We start from the raw sequence: 13,671 nt of genomic DNA, 5'->3' as shown, positions 1-13,671 counted from the left end.
GCAGTAGGATGGGTTTACAGGGCTAAACTTTGCTGTAGACTTGTATTGTGCTGAAGGTGTCACTTAAGTTAGGTAGTCCTTCTGCTTTAAAACTGGCTTTGTTAGCATGTCTCTTCTGTTGAATGTCAGTGCATGCTACTTATCCTTTTCTTTAATTGAAACTTTTTAAAATGCAATTGTTTAACAGGGGATAACATGTTAACTGCTATCTCTGTGGCCAGAGACTGTGGAATGATTCTACCTCAGGATAAGGTCATTATTGCTGAAGCACTACCTCCAAAGGATGGGCAGGCTGCCAGGATCAACTGGCATTATGCAGATACCCTCGCAAAATGCACTAGTTTGTCACCAGCCATAAACTCAGAGGTAACTTGAGCATTTTTTTCCCTAGAGTGTTATCAGTTAGATTTGCTGTTAAGTTTGTTTATTTCTTTTTTAAATTATTTCATTAAGCACCTTGGCAAATCAAAATTGGGGTATTAGTTAACTTTCAGATAGTAAAATACTAAGTGATAAAATAGCTTGGAGTTGCTTTTTCAACTTTGATCTGTGGCGTGTGAGATCTGGCATTTTAGCTGTGCAGAAGGCATTTTTGCTACATTTAAGTCTTAAGACTGCTCTAGCTCCTTGTAACTGAAACATGGTAAGCCACATGTTCTTGTTACCAAATAGGTGTTWTCATTGTATGAGGTTTTCTTTCAATTAAATTATTCCCAGCCTACACTAGTGTGGTATCTTCAGAAATACCTCTTTGAGTGTTAGTTTGAAATTACACAGTATCTGTGTAAATATATTACATCTAGAGAATTAAAATACTTCTGATGATAGGATATTCCAGTTAAATTGGTCCATGAAAGCCTTGAGGATCTCCAGATGACCAAATACCATTTTGCAATGAATGGAAAGTCATTTGCAGTGATTTTGGAGCATTTCCAGGACCTGGTACCCAAGGTGAGTAGTTCACTTGAGTATGGGCCCTTTTGATGATGGACAGGCTTTGTCCTGTGATGAACAGTAAGAAATTTCCTGTTTTCCAGCTTGTATTACATGGCACTGTGTTTGCTCGCATGGCGCCTGATCAGAAAACTCAGCTGGTGGAAGCTTTACAAAATGTAGAGTAAGTATTTGCTTAATTGTATAAAGGGCAGGTGGGGATTGACAGGGTGTTCAGTGTATTAGGAAGAAATCTCCCTATGTATGCTATAAGCTGTTGCACCAAATGAAAACAGCTTTCTTGAGTTGGTAAATCGGACCATTAGCCAAACTGAAATGTAAATAGTACCATCTGCTGGTCAGTTGTGAATATCTTAATTTRTGAAAGTTTACTCTAAGTGATAAGTAGCTAAGCTGACTAGCATATTTCTAAATCTTGTTAGTTGGCTTAGTAAGCAAATGTATTGATGTCTTCTGTTTATTAAAGAAGTATTAAAGTGATGATTTCTAGTCATTTATCTATCATATCCTGTGTGTTGGTGCTAGGCCRCAAACCTAACTTTGAGATTGTTACTCATGTGGCTGCTTTTTTTTTCTCCTTGTTTTTCTGAAGTTTGATCATCCTGATGCTTTTAGGATTATCTTTATAAAAACTCTGTAGCAATACCAAATGCTACAAAAGTCTGCCCTTCCTAGAGCAAAGATGCTTTAGACTTTGGAATGACAGAAGGATGGTAACCATTAATGATTTGATTGACCTGGATAAGTACTGTTACTTTTCTGTCTGCTTCCTTATGTGTATAATGGGAATAGTAATTACTTTCTTTATCAAGAGTCACTTTTTTCTGTTCATGTCCTGAATATGTCAAGTAATATAAAAGTATTTAATGAAATTRAATGGATTGTGATTAGGGAATGGTGCAGAATGTTGACATCTGTTTGTTTTTTATAGTTACTATGTGGGCATGTGTGGAGATGGTGCAAATGATTGTGGAGTAAGTATATTTTTATTTTACATACAGGACTGTTTGGTTAAATTTTGCAGCTGAAAGAATGTTTTAAAATGATCTCTATTTTGATGCTAACTGGCAGGCGCTAAAGAGGGCACATGGTGGTATATCTTTGTCTGAGCTTGAGGCTTCTGTGGCATCACCATTCACTTCCAGGACACCTAGTATTTCCTGCGTGCCAAAGCTGATCAGGTAATACCACTTGCTGTGCCCTTAACAAATACTTTTCTGCATATAAATGCAATTAATAGTGTTCAAAACAGTATTTTATAGACTAGCTGTAAGCTAGCTGAAGCAATATATGTATCTATGTAACTTGTTCTGCATACTCTGTCTTAGTAGGTTTGATATTATAGGAAGCCCATTTGAATTAAAGCACAAGCGATAAGTTTAGTAGTTTGTGTTTCTTTCCTAAAGGTACTCTGAGTAAGGACTTGACATGGCAGAGTTCAGCGTTTTGTTTTACTTACCTTTTGTCCATCTAAACTGCACTACTTTGTGTGGCAACTTCTAAACATTAATGCTTAATTTAGTGTCTTATGGACTATTTTACTTTCCGTGAAGGCTGTATGTAATTATAAGGGGTAAAGTTCTTCAGATAACTTCAGTCCTCAGCACTATCATAGGTAGAAACCCAATTTCACAAATAGGTTTTGACAAATTTTCGATTCTAGAATTGGAAGTTAGATAACAGTTTTGTGTACAGGTCAGCCAGAGAAGAAGAATCTAGTTTCATTTGTGTGGAACTAATGAAAGTAATGGGTAATCAGAAACGTCTCTGAAGGCAGCAACTGACTGACTGCATGCTCATTCAATCTGTGTAGTAAACTTGTGTGGGAGAGATGCTTTTTCAAGCAGAAATGCATTTAAAATCTTTATTGGAAAACCACGTAAAGTCAAAGAATGCTGAAGTAAGGTGGTGGGCTCTGTTCATGCTCTCAGCTTTGATATACTTTTAAGTGTACCATTCTTACCCCTTTTTTTCCTCCATGTGTCTCTGCTCTGTCTTCAGTGTAACGTGTCTCAAAGGGTTTGATATGTTTAATCTTAGCTAACATTTTGCTAAGCAGAGTATAACTGCTTTCATAGAAAGCTTTCTAGTTACACGAGTGTGTTTGTTTTGACAGGGAAGGCCGTGCTGCTTTAATAACTTCCTTCTGTGTATTTAAGTTCATGGCATTATACAGCATTATCCAGTACATCAGTGTTACTCTGCTGTATTCTGTAAGTATTTAAGTGTTGTGCTTAAGCAATATTAATATAATTCAGAGATTTAAAAGTTGGTAAATTGTTGCAAGTCTCTTTGAGTACACATAAATAACATACACATTCTAAAAACTTTGTCTTTGGATTAAAGGTAGTGCTAATTATAGTATTTTGGGGGTGTTTTTTACACCAGTTGTATGAAAATCATGGTAGCATCCATTTAAAAAAGGCATTAATCAATCTCTGCAGTTAGAAAGTCTCTGCAATAGGAAGTCCAAATAAGTATAGAAATGGAATAAAAATACGATTTTCCATTATTTGAAGACTGTCAGCATTTAAATTAAGTTAGGATGTTTTAAAGGCAGTACGTTCCCGTTATGTAAGGATTGAAAAAGAGCAGCTACAAGGATTGAGTTAGGAGAGGGAAAAACCAAGTGGAGTATTTCCTGTTAATATGTTTGGACTCGCTATAGTGGCACGTGGTGGAAATCCTGTACTTTAACTTGCATGTGTAACTTACCCAAAATACAAAGTACTAAAGGAACTTTGAGATGAAAATTCTGACAACTGTATGACTATACAGTGGATCTGTGGTGTTTAGCTGTGGGCCTAAGCTTTTATTTAATGGGTTTGTAAGATTCCCTAATAAAAGTTTCGATTAAGAACAACTTTCAAATTAACAGCTTATGTGTTCTGAACCTTAAACAAATTGTTTTATACCTTTCTACTTCAAGATTTGATCTCTGAACTGTAGAGTACTCAAGGCTCTACCAGATTTAAGGCAGTCTCTTGCCAAACTGACTCCTTTGTTTATAGAGTAAAGCTTGAAGAATTAATGCAGTAGAGTTGTTACTGTAAGATGTTTCTTGGTGTGAAGAAATTACCAATGTTTCAGTTGTGATTTCTGTCTAGATCCTGAGCAATCTGGGAGATTTCCAGTTTCTCTTCATTGATTTGGCAATCATTTTGGTGATTGTCTTCACTAGTAAGTATTGTGCTGAATTATTGCTACTGGCTTCTGTACCATTCAACTATCTTGCAACTATGAACAAAGAAACAGTTCTTACATGGTCAGATTTTCTTTAACATCTTATTATGTGCTGTTGGTTGGAGTGAGCACCATGATGTTACAATTATTGCAGTATATGAATTAAACAACAACTCTATACTGAATCAGAATCCGCTCAGGTTTGTGAGAAGTCCTCATACAAAAAACAGGTCATGGGTATGATCTTATAAATGCAATTCTTCACAAAATTGGGAGGCAAAAATTTGTCCTGAAATGAGGAAACTATTGTTGGAATCAAAACCGTACTTGTTCCAACCTCATGTTTCTCAAATGTCTTTCATTTCTTGTATTTTTAGTTGGACTTCTGTCCACAAAAGATTGTTTGCTTGCAACCTACTGTCTAATGAAGTATTTAATTCCACACGCAAAAGTAGTGATCAGTTTACAGGCTAACAGTAGAATTCAATTTTCCAAGATTTAAAGAAATGAGTTCTTCAAAGCCATGGGTGACCAAAACCGAAGAGTGGATCTGTAAGTGCTTGTGTCAGAAAAATGGGAAGTTCAGCTTAGTCTTAAGACAGCCACATCTGGAACCTGGCAAAACACACTACTAATTCCTTTAGTCTTGTGGCTGCTATTTCTGTCCTCTTTCATCCTGTGCTGCTGGAGGTAACCAACCTACAGGAGGCACTGTGACAATCGAGGTATAGTCTTTTTCAGGTGGTTTTGCAGTGGTGGTTCTGAACCATGCAGGCAGATTTGTAAAGTGTAAAGCTTGAGAGGTCATGAACAGACCATTCTAATTCCATAGAATGTGAAGAGGGTAACTCTTGAGAGCCATAATGATTCAATGTGTAACTTATTTTTCTTTCTCTTTGCAGTGAGTTTGAATCCTGCTTGGAAGGAACTTGTTGCGCAAAGGCCTCCATCAGGTCTTATCTCAGGTCCACTTTTGTGTTCCGTTTTGTCTCAGATCATCATCTGCTTTGCTTTCCAAATCCTTGGGTTTTTTTGGGTCAAGCAACAGTCCTGGTATGAGCGTTGGACAATAAAATCTGAGTAAGTGTTTCAGTGGCTCCATACTGGATACACTAATGACWGAAAGGGAATAGTCAATAATTGTTCTTTTCTTTATCCACCCTCTTTGGGGACTAAAGCTTTTCTATGGCAGCTTGTTAGTATGCTGAACTAGGCTAATGGTCATTGCTCGCTAGAGGAGTTGGACTTCTGGCAGCAGTTCTGGGAGAGACTTTTGTATAGTGAATCTGAACTTTTGCTCCCAGACTTCTTCAGAGAACCTACTGATTTTTCTCTTTCTGTTGCCCAGAGCATGCGTGGGCAGAGATCAGTAGATAAGTGGTCTGCTCCATTTGTCATATGCAGGGAAAAATTGCAATGGGAAAGGGGGTACTATTAAGTGAGGTAGGAATGTGAATTGCTGTTAGTTCTTATGGAAACCACAGTCTAATGCTTGATTTGGGGAAAGAAGAATCTGGGGAAATATAATACATATGGAAATTATGATTAGGCAGCAAGAACAGTAGGTATTTTCTTTATTTGCATGTAGGCATTGTCCAAAAAGATGGAGATAATCTACTGGGAGAATTTTCACAGGTTTGATTTCCAGGTGGAGGGAAGCACAAGAAGAAACAAATAATGACTGATTATGGGATAATATTTTGTTAACAGCATATTGATACATAGAAGTTATTCAATGGCTGAAATGAAAAATTGTGTCAGAGCCAGACTACAAGATCTGAATATTTTTCAACTCTGGGACAACTGAGATCCAAATCTGAAATTCATTGTTCAGACCTATTTTAATTCTTAGAATACAAAGTTGCGTAGTCCTGTTGTAGTTCCAATAAATTAAATTCAATTTTTCTGAAGATAGAGCTGTTTGTATCTTTTCTTAGTTTGCAGTATTTTCTTACCTTGTCATCAAAGTGTATCTATAATGATAGTCCCTAAACAGTTCATATAGGGAACTTACAGGCTGGACACACATGAGAACTTGAAGCTCAGAATTCACAAAACTTGTTACCTCCTTACTCCAGTTTTGAGTTACTACCTGTATTAGGTTTTCAAGGATATGCTTATTTTAACTACTGTAGCAATTTATGGTCATCGCTTTTTTTAACGATAGGTTTTAGCCTTATTTGCATTTCTCCTTAACTCAGTTTTAAATGTTTTTTATATTGTAGTGCGTGTCACTTATTGGATGCCACAAATACCAGCTCTATGGTCGACTATAAGAATGAGACTCTCGATGATGAACATAACATTAAAAATTATGAAAACACGACTTTGTTTTTTATCTCCAGCTTTCAGTACCTCATAGTGGCAATTGTCTTTTCTAAAGGAAAGCCCTTTAGACAACCATGCTACAAAAATYGTAAGTCCTTTCTTTCTATGTACAGTTCCAAGTAAAACTTCAAATTTCTTATCCACGTACTTATCCATGGTTTGCTTGCAATCCTGTTGTGCTCCTTCAGCAGTAATAGCATTGCTATGGGAACATGGGATGATTATCCTCTGATAATCATAGAAATAAGGAAGTATTAAATAACATGTGTGGGGTAATTTGTGTTAATAGCTTCTTTGTTTGTAGAAGACAAGAATACCTATATTTCTTCAAAGTAAAATATGTGAAATATACTTTCAATGAGTGTGGGTTGTTTTTTTTTTTTTTTTTTTCTTCCCTCTGGAAAATCCTGTGAATGTAGTCAGGGCCTTGGCACTCTGAGGTTTTCTTATAGCCTCATGGGATTTTTGGTGGTGTGATAAAACTGAACTCCTTGCTTTTTTATAATAACCTAATCTTAAATCAGTTGGCATGTATGTTTGCTGTATTTACTTGCTAATATTCTTTAAATGTGTTAGAAAACATTACTTGTATATTATAATAGATAATTACTTGAATACCCTTCAGAACACTGAAGTCTTCACTTGGCCATAAACTCAACTGTAACAAATTGTGAAAAACCGCTCTGTGGAAAGTTGTATGCTTAGCTGTGCCCTACTAAGCAGACTTTTTGTTTGCTGTTTCAGTGATGAGAGGAATGATGCAGGTGCTCAGCTGAGTTTGCTGTGAATTTATTCCTAAATCATTCTGTTTTGGTGGTCTTAACCTTTCTCCTCCTCTTAAGCTTCCGCAAGTAGCTGCTTCTCAATCCTTTTCACTCCGTCCAGTGTGCTGTGGCTCTTCTGCTCCAGTACGCTCACTGGATGCCATGGCTGATTGGGCCAGCCTGCTCTTTTGGGACTTTACTTCTGCAGGCGAGCCAGTGAGACTCTGGCCTTTTGTCTCTACATTGCTATTGGCAAGGCAGCACAACTTGTACTGTCAAAAATCTGCCTAGATGGGATTTAGAGGGCAAAAAGAGGGTATTTCCAGGGAATAATGAACCTAGGATATACGCAAAACCTATCTAAATTCTTTTACTGGGCAATGGTCTGATTTTTTAATTAATTTATTTATTTTTTACAGTTCTGTTTGTTGTATCTGTGATAGTTCTTTATGTCTTCATATTTTTCATCATGTTGCATCCAGTTGAATCTATTGACACATTTCTTGAGGTAAGATTCAATAGATGCACAGACTTCTGTACTTCCTTGGATAATTGGTTAGCGTCCTTTTGGGCATACTTGACCCTTTAGAGCTGTGACTTCTCATCTGTGGGGGGGGGGGGGAGCAGGGGAACTTGAACAAAATTGGTATGTACTTGTAGAGACACAACTGAAATGCTTAGTGTTCCCCTTTTTTTGCCAAAACTTTTGCACCGAATTTACAACTGGACCAATGATTAAAGCCCTTAAGCTTTCTCAGGGAGATGCTTTGAATGAAAAAGAATATTGCCTAATGCACTCTGCAATAAGTGTTGTTAAGCTCTATTGCATTTAGGTTTCTATGCATATAGATGTGTATTTATAATGTGCGTGTGCGTGAGTTTATAACTACCAATCTGTTTTGAATGTTTGTGTCATTTTACTTTATGTGGATGTTGTTAACCTCTGGCAACTTTTTCTCACAGCTCGTGTGTGTGCCATATGAGTGGCGTCTAAGAATTCTCATCATTGTTATTGTCAATGCAATTGTATCCGTGTTGGTGGAGGTAAGAAATTCAAATGGAAAAACTACTTGTCTGTTTAGTTTTTGCAGGGTACAGGTTTGTCTTGTGTTTAGAAGGTCTCTGTTGAGAACACATCTGTGGAAATGGAGCAGTATTTTATTTCTAAGTTTATACTTCTACAAATTTACTTCTAGGCAAGATTTAAGGTGTCACGATTTTCTGTGTTAAAGGTGTAACTTTAAAAACATTTTTTATTCAAAGAAGGGGGAGGGGAAAATTGAAAAGTTTTAATGTAGAGAGTATTGTCTTAAATAGTTGAAATTTATCTGCTGTAATAATTCAGTTTAGAATAACATACCATAGTAAAGAACTAAATGTTGCAGAACACGTGTATAATCCTTAAGGGAGCCCATCTTTATTCTGTTGAATCACATATATAGCTTATTGTTTAGAATACTGCACATCTATATAATTTGCTCATCTAATCTGATTCAAACAGTTTGCTCAAGTCCAGAAGTAGAGATGTTTGCACAGATCTACTTTTTCTGGCCCTTAGCTTGTCGACAAGCAGTCAGTTTGGATATTGACCTCCTTTGCTGTGATTCCAGAGTTAGTGTGGATAGAAACACACTCTGCCTTTCATCCAGATACCCCTGTGTTATTTTCAAGAACAAAGACGCATCTTCCGGAAAGAGTCAGGATTCAAAGGCAGTAATTTATTCCTGTGGTTAGTTCTTCTCCCTGACAAAATGATGTCTTATTTCCAACCTAAATATGTTGGTTTTTGACTGCAAACATTAGCTACTATTTTTTTTCTGCAGGATGAAAAAGCCTTTTAGCCTATCTAGTGCTTATGGAGTCCGATCATCCTTTTTACTGTATAACATTTTCTGCAGCTTTTAGGTAGTATTTCCATTAGTATGTGAGAGATTCGTATCAAGATAACCAGCATAATGCTTGTTTGCATCTTACCATTCTGGCCTTTGAATACTGCTACAGCATTAATACTCTTTCCAGTTGACTAGGTTTTCCCTTTTATTCACAACTTAAAAACATTGGTTGCTTATGTTGTTTTTAGTTAGGATACTTTAATTAAAGTTACAAAGGCTTTGAATTCAAAATGTTGTTCCAAATTAATTTGGAACAACATTCTATTATATTCTTCCCTCTTGGAACATATATTTCAGCATTTTTCACGTGTGAGAACCTGTTTTTTCAGAAACACAGAGTAGATAATAAATTCTTGGCCCTTTGCCTTGTTAACAAATTTATCCCATCCTAAAAGATCCTGTGCCTTGCTAAGATTGTTTTATATTTATTTTAACCCTGCTTGTCATGGAACTTTCACTTTTGCCCTTAATTCTTTCCTATTTTTGAACTACTAAATTCTTAATTTTTTTGACTACCTTTTTATTTGTTAAAAGTTAAATTATATGTATATTGCTTTCTTTACCACTGACTCAGAATGGTTATTCTGAGGTTGCAGAATCATGTTTGGGTTTTTTTGTTTTAATAAAAAAAATTTAAAACAAAGCTCCTAGATTAAAATATTTTCCCTGTTTGCTTTTTCTCTTCAGTCAGTTTTGATGTTTTTATTACAACAATCCCCGGAAATCAGCTTTTTTTTTTTTTTTGAAGTACTAAGAAATTACTGTTTGGGACTGACCTTTGTGTAGATATATTGAGCATAAAAGGTGGTGATTACAGTTTTCAGTCCACTGATAAACTCTGAGAAAAATAAGTTTTAAACCTTCTGTTGGAAAAATTACTTTGTTATTCAGATAATGATCTTCCTAACTTTTAGACATTTGGGTAATGTCTCAGTACTAGAAGCGTTAAAGTTCCTGGCAGAAAGTCTACCTGAGCATAGTATGTTGGTCTGCGTATCAGCACATGTCTTGAGGAGAAAATTCTGTCTTAAATTTGGTATTTTTAAGATTCTGCTCCTGGGCCTTGGTTGCCACATCAATCTGTAAACTTCTGAGTTTTCAGTAAGCCAAACCTAAGTAACACTTATTGCAATGCGTTTGCCTTCACCCAGTATTTCAATCCCACATCCCTTCTTCCATACAGGTTATAATTAGTACTTTTTAACACTTCAGTCACTTGTCATTACCAGAACTGGTGGGATGATTTGTCGCATTCCTTTTAGACAGACTTTCCTATTTGTCTTGTTGCCCACACTTTAGTAGTGGAATGGAAGTAATTATAGAATTCAGTTTTCTTGACGTGTACTGGTTGGGACATACTGCATTTGACTTAAAACTAATTCTTCCACTTTCACTGTTGAATGATGTGCTTTGTTTGGACAAAGATAAGTTGTCCTACTCTACAGCGAGTTTCCAATATGAGCATTGCCCAGTGATCCTCAAACCCCAAACCTTGTTTTTCAATATACATTTTCACCTTGCATTTTGACCTTCTTTTGTCCCACCCTTTGAACTGTATTTGTCCAACTCCAGTAATACTATTCCAGGAAGCTTTTTCATGTGGTGCCAACTCATTAGTTCCAGCATGTTGTGGAGGAATCACAAGCTATGTCATTCATTCACTTCCAGTGCCGGTTTTCAGTAAGCAGCATTTCAGTAAGCATCACTCTTATGTCCTTGTGTACCTGGTTGGATATTCTTCTCAGACTTTTCAGTACAGAGTTACTAAGTACGACAGTTCACATTCTTGACATCTAGGAAAAGCTGCTGGTGGCATCTCCTTATTTCTTTCAACAAGGTACTCTTGTAGGTATATAATCCATAGTTTCTGTTTGTTCTGCTGAGACAAATTCTTAAGTATTGCCTCTAAGTGCCTCATAATGATGTGATAAGCGGAGAAATTGGATCACTCTTAATTTGTCACACTTGTCACTTTGACACTTTTGTCCCCACTGCCATCTAATTTCTTAATTGTTTCCACAACAGGAATGAGTTCTGAATATGTTTGTCCAAAATGTGTTTTCTGAAATGCTGTAAAGCTTTTGCTCCGTCCGTGGGGGTGCCAGACTAGATTTGCAAGTCACAYGTATTCTTTCTTCTAGATGGTAGAGAATATAGCATAACTAAGGGCAATCTTAGCAGTTGTTTCTCCTCATTTCAAATGCCTGATGTAGACATGTACTTAAACCAGAAGGAAACAGTCCAGCTTCAAAAATGAGCTTTTAACAAGCTCAGGGCTTGTTTGGCAAATGCTTTGTATACAAGTCTGGTTGATCAGCTCCCCTTTTTCAATGGCGGAGATTAGTCAGGTGTTAAACGCTGAATCTGTTCAAAGATCGGAGGGTCATAGGCTTAAGGCCTTGGTGAGGTACAGGTTCACATCTGTTTTGCCTGATTTGTTCAAGGCTCTCTAGTCCACCCACACAGCCTGATAAGAGTAACCAGATGTACAGAACATAGTGCACAACATCTATCCTCTTTTCCAAAATCAGGAACAGCACCTAAGGCCTTCAGAATTCCTTTTGGTGGCTCAGGTTTGCCACCCCATACAAGCTTTTCTGTGAATGTCACTGGTTTAAAAAAATAAATAACTACAGTATGAAGTACACAACGTTAAAGATGGTTTCAGAAAATGGTGCTTTAAGCACTAATGTATGCAGTGCTTCAGCTTTTTTTAAAAGTATTGAAACACATTAAGTATGTATTTAAAACTTTAATCTAAACTGACGGATGCAGTTTTGGTCATATTGCAGTTGATTTTAAAGTACATGTTCATATTCTTAAATCTCTTGTGAGCACTTAAGAAGTGAAAATGTTTATCACTTAAGTACTGACAAATAATGTAAGCTCTCTGTTTTGCCTGACACTGAATTAGTTATGCCTAACACACTATTTCAAATTTTATTTCTAATGTGCACACTAACAACAAATGATCATTAGTTTCTTTTTAATTCTTCCCACTCACTGCAATGTCTCACAGAATGTCCTCCTTGATATGATCCTTTGGAAGGTTGTGTTCAATCGAGACAAACAAGGAGAATATCGCCTCACCATACCCCAGCCGCCTCAGGTTGGAGACTAGTGTTTTGCTGTTGTCGTTTGCGTTTGAGTGCATGCAGATAAATTCAGTTTTGTGTCTTGTTACCATCTAAAAAAGTGTCTTGTCTTAAGCTCAAAACTGTTTAAATTGGATTTCTGTAACTTGAATATTAAAAGGAATGGCTTTTGGTTTTGTATTTCTCTCCTTGTTGACACCTGTATGCTAAAGAACTTAGCTCTGTGTACAAGACCTGAGAAACAAACCCAGCAGATTGCTTTTGAGACTTTTCTCACTTTATCTGCAGTTTGCATATTGGCAAATTTCGTTTGCATTGTAGCAGCAAATTAGCATAATAGGACCAGGAGTGTCTGGGTTTACTTGGAAGCAGAATTGCTGACTCTGGGTCTAATCCAGTCCTTGATTAAATGAATTTGATTTAGGGTTTTAGAGCATTATCTGCAAGAGCAGTAATTTATAGCGCATACAAATGAAATGAAAGGAAATGGCGAGTGAAGGTACATTATTACTCGTTCAGGTGGTTTAAGAGACTCCGAACTTTAGCTTCTTTTCTTCAGGTGACCATGAATCTTAGTCTGGTCTGCCCCTCTGTCATTAATATGTGAAGGAAGTCTATATGAATCCCATGGAAAGTAGACTTTTTTAAAGCCTTTTGGCTTATTACTTTTAGGTGTTTGTATACTTATTCTTTCTAAGAATTACAATGCTTTATTTTTCAGTAGTAAATTTTATTAAATATATTCACTTCAGAGTTATATTTGCCCTTTTGAGAATGTTCAAGAACAAATAGCTTTGTATTCACTGAAGAATGGAGCTTGTGGTTAAGGCTCGTGTTGGGTTCTGTTCACCCATATGTAGAAAATCAGAGCATGAATAAACGTATGTAGCCTGTATCTCCATCAGAATGTCAGCCATACAAAATACAGGTGCTCTCTGAGAAATGGGAGGAATCCAGTACTTTGAGAATAGGGGGTGGTATTTCTCTTCTCCAGCTAGTTAAGTTGCATGTATTTAGGACTGTGAGAAGAGAAATAGAGCRGAAGGGTTTAGTTCAATGCTTTGTGTCTGTTCTAGTAACTCTCTATCCTGCCTGCCTGTAGGACTGATTTCCTGTCAYGGAATGCAGTTAGGTCTCTCGCGATGGTTAAATTCTGTCACTTGTGGTTGGTTGGATGCGTTGAGCTAAACAATTCATTGTGAAAAGTTTCATTCATTCACTGAGAATCTCTGGGAATTTGGGAATTTCACTGCTTTTTCTAGTCCAAGCTGTTACTCTTCAATAGCAGCAACATTTAGTGGTGCCTGTTATACTTCTGCTTAGTAAAACTGTTAAAATATACATGAAATTTGATGATGATCTTTTATGTTACTGTAATGCAGAATACTTGTTTTTTTCTTTGTGTTTTTTTTAAATGTCATTGCTACCGTAGTATGGAAGAGAGAACCTTACAGA

The 13,671-nt window shown here is 36.6% G+C and overlaps 1 protein-coding gene across 1 annotated transcript in view; it reads left to right on the top strand.

Annotated features, from left to right (window-relative positions):
* ATP13A3 (ATPase 13A3) overlaps positions 1 to 13,671 on the top strand; it is a 64,945-nt gene that overhangs the window by 46,679 nt on the left and 4,595 nt on the right. Inside the window, exons 23-33 of the mRNA XM_026058068.1 lie at positions 188 to 366; positions 829 to 951; positions 1,038 to 1,117; positions 1,886 to 1,928; positions 2,026 to 2,135; positions 3,071 to 3,167; positions 4,062 to 4,134; positions 5,040 to 5,217; positions 6,363 to 6,553; positions 7,649 to 7,737; positions 8,193 to 8,273. Coding sequence (XP_025913853.1) covers positions 188 to 366; positions 829 to 951; positions 1,038 to 1,117; positions 1,886 to 1,928; positions 2,026 to 2,135; positions 3,071 to 3,167; positions 4,062 to 4,134; positions 5,040 to 5,217; positions 6,363 to 6,553; positions 7,649 to 7,737; positions 8,193 to 8,273 — 1,244 coding nt within the window. The remainder of the gene's footprint in view (positions 1 to 187; positions 367 to 828; positions 952 to 1,037; positions 1,118 to 1,885; positions 1,929 to 2,025; positions 2,136 to 3,070; positions 3,168 to 4,061; positions 4,135 to 5,039; positions 5,218 to 6,362; positions 6,554 to 7,648; positions 7,738 to 8,192; positions 8,274 to 13,671) is intronic.

The sequence above is a fragment of the Apteryx rowi genome, unplaced genomic scaffold, assembly GCF_003343035.1.
Source record: "Apteryx rowi isolate R43461 unplaced genomic scaffold, aptRow1 scaffold_142, whole genome shotgun sequence".
NCBI classification, from domain to species: domain Eukaryota; kingdom Metazoa; phylum Chordata; class Aves; order Apterygiformes; family Apterygidae; genus Apteryx; species Apteryx rowi.
This window is presented reverse-complemented; position numbering and strand designations above follow the sequence as displayed.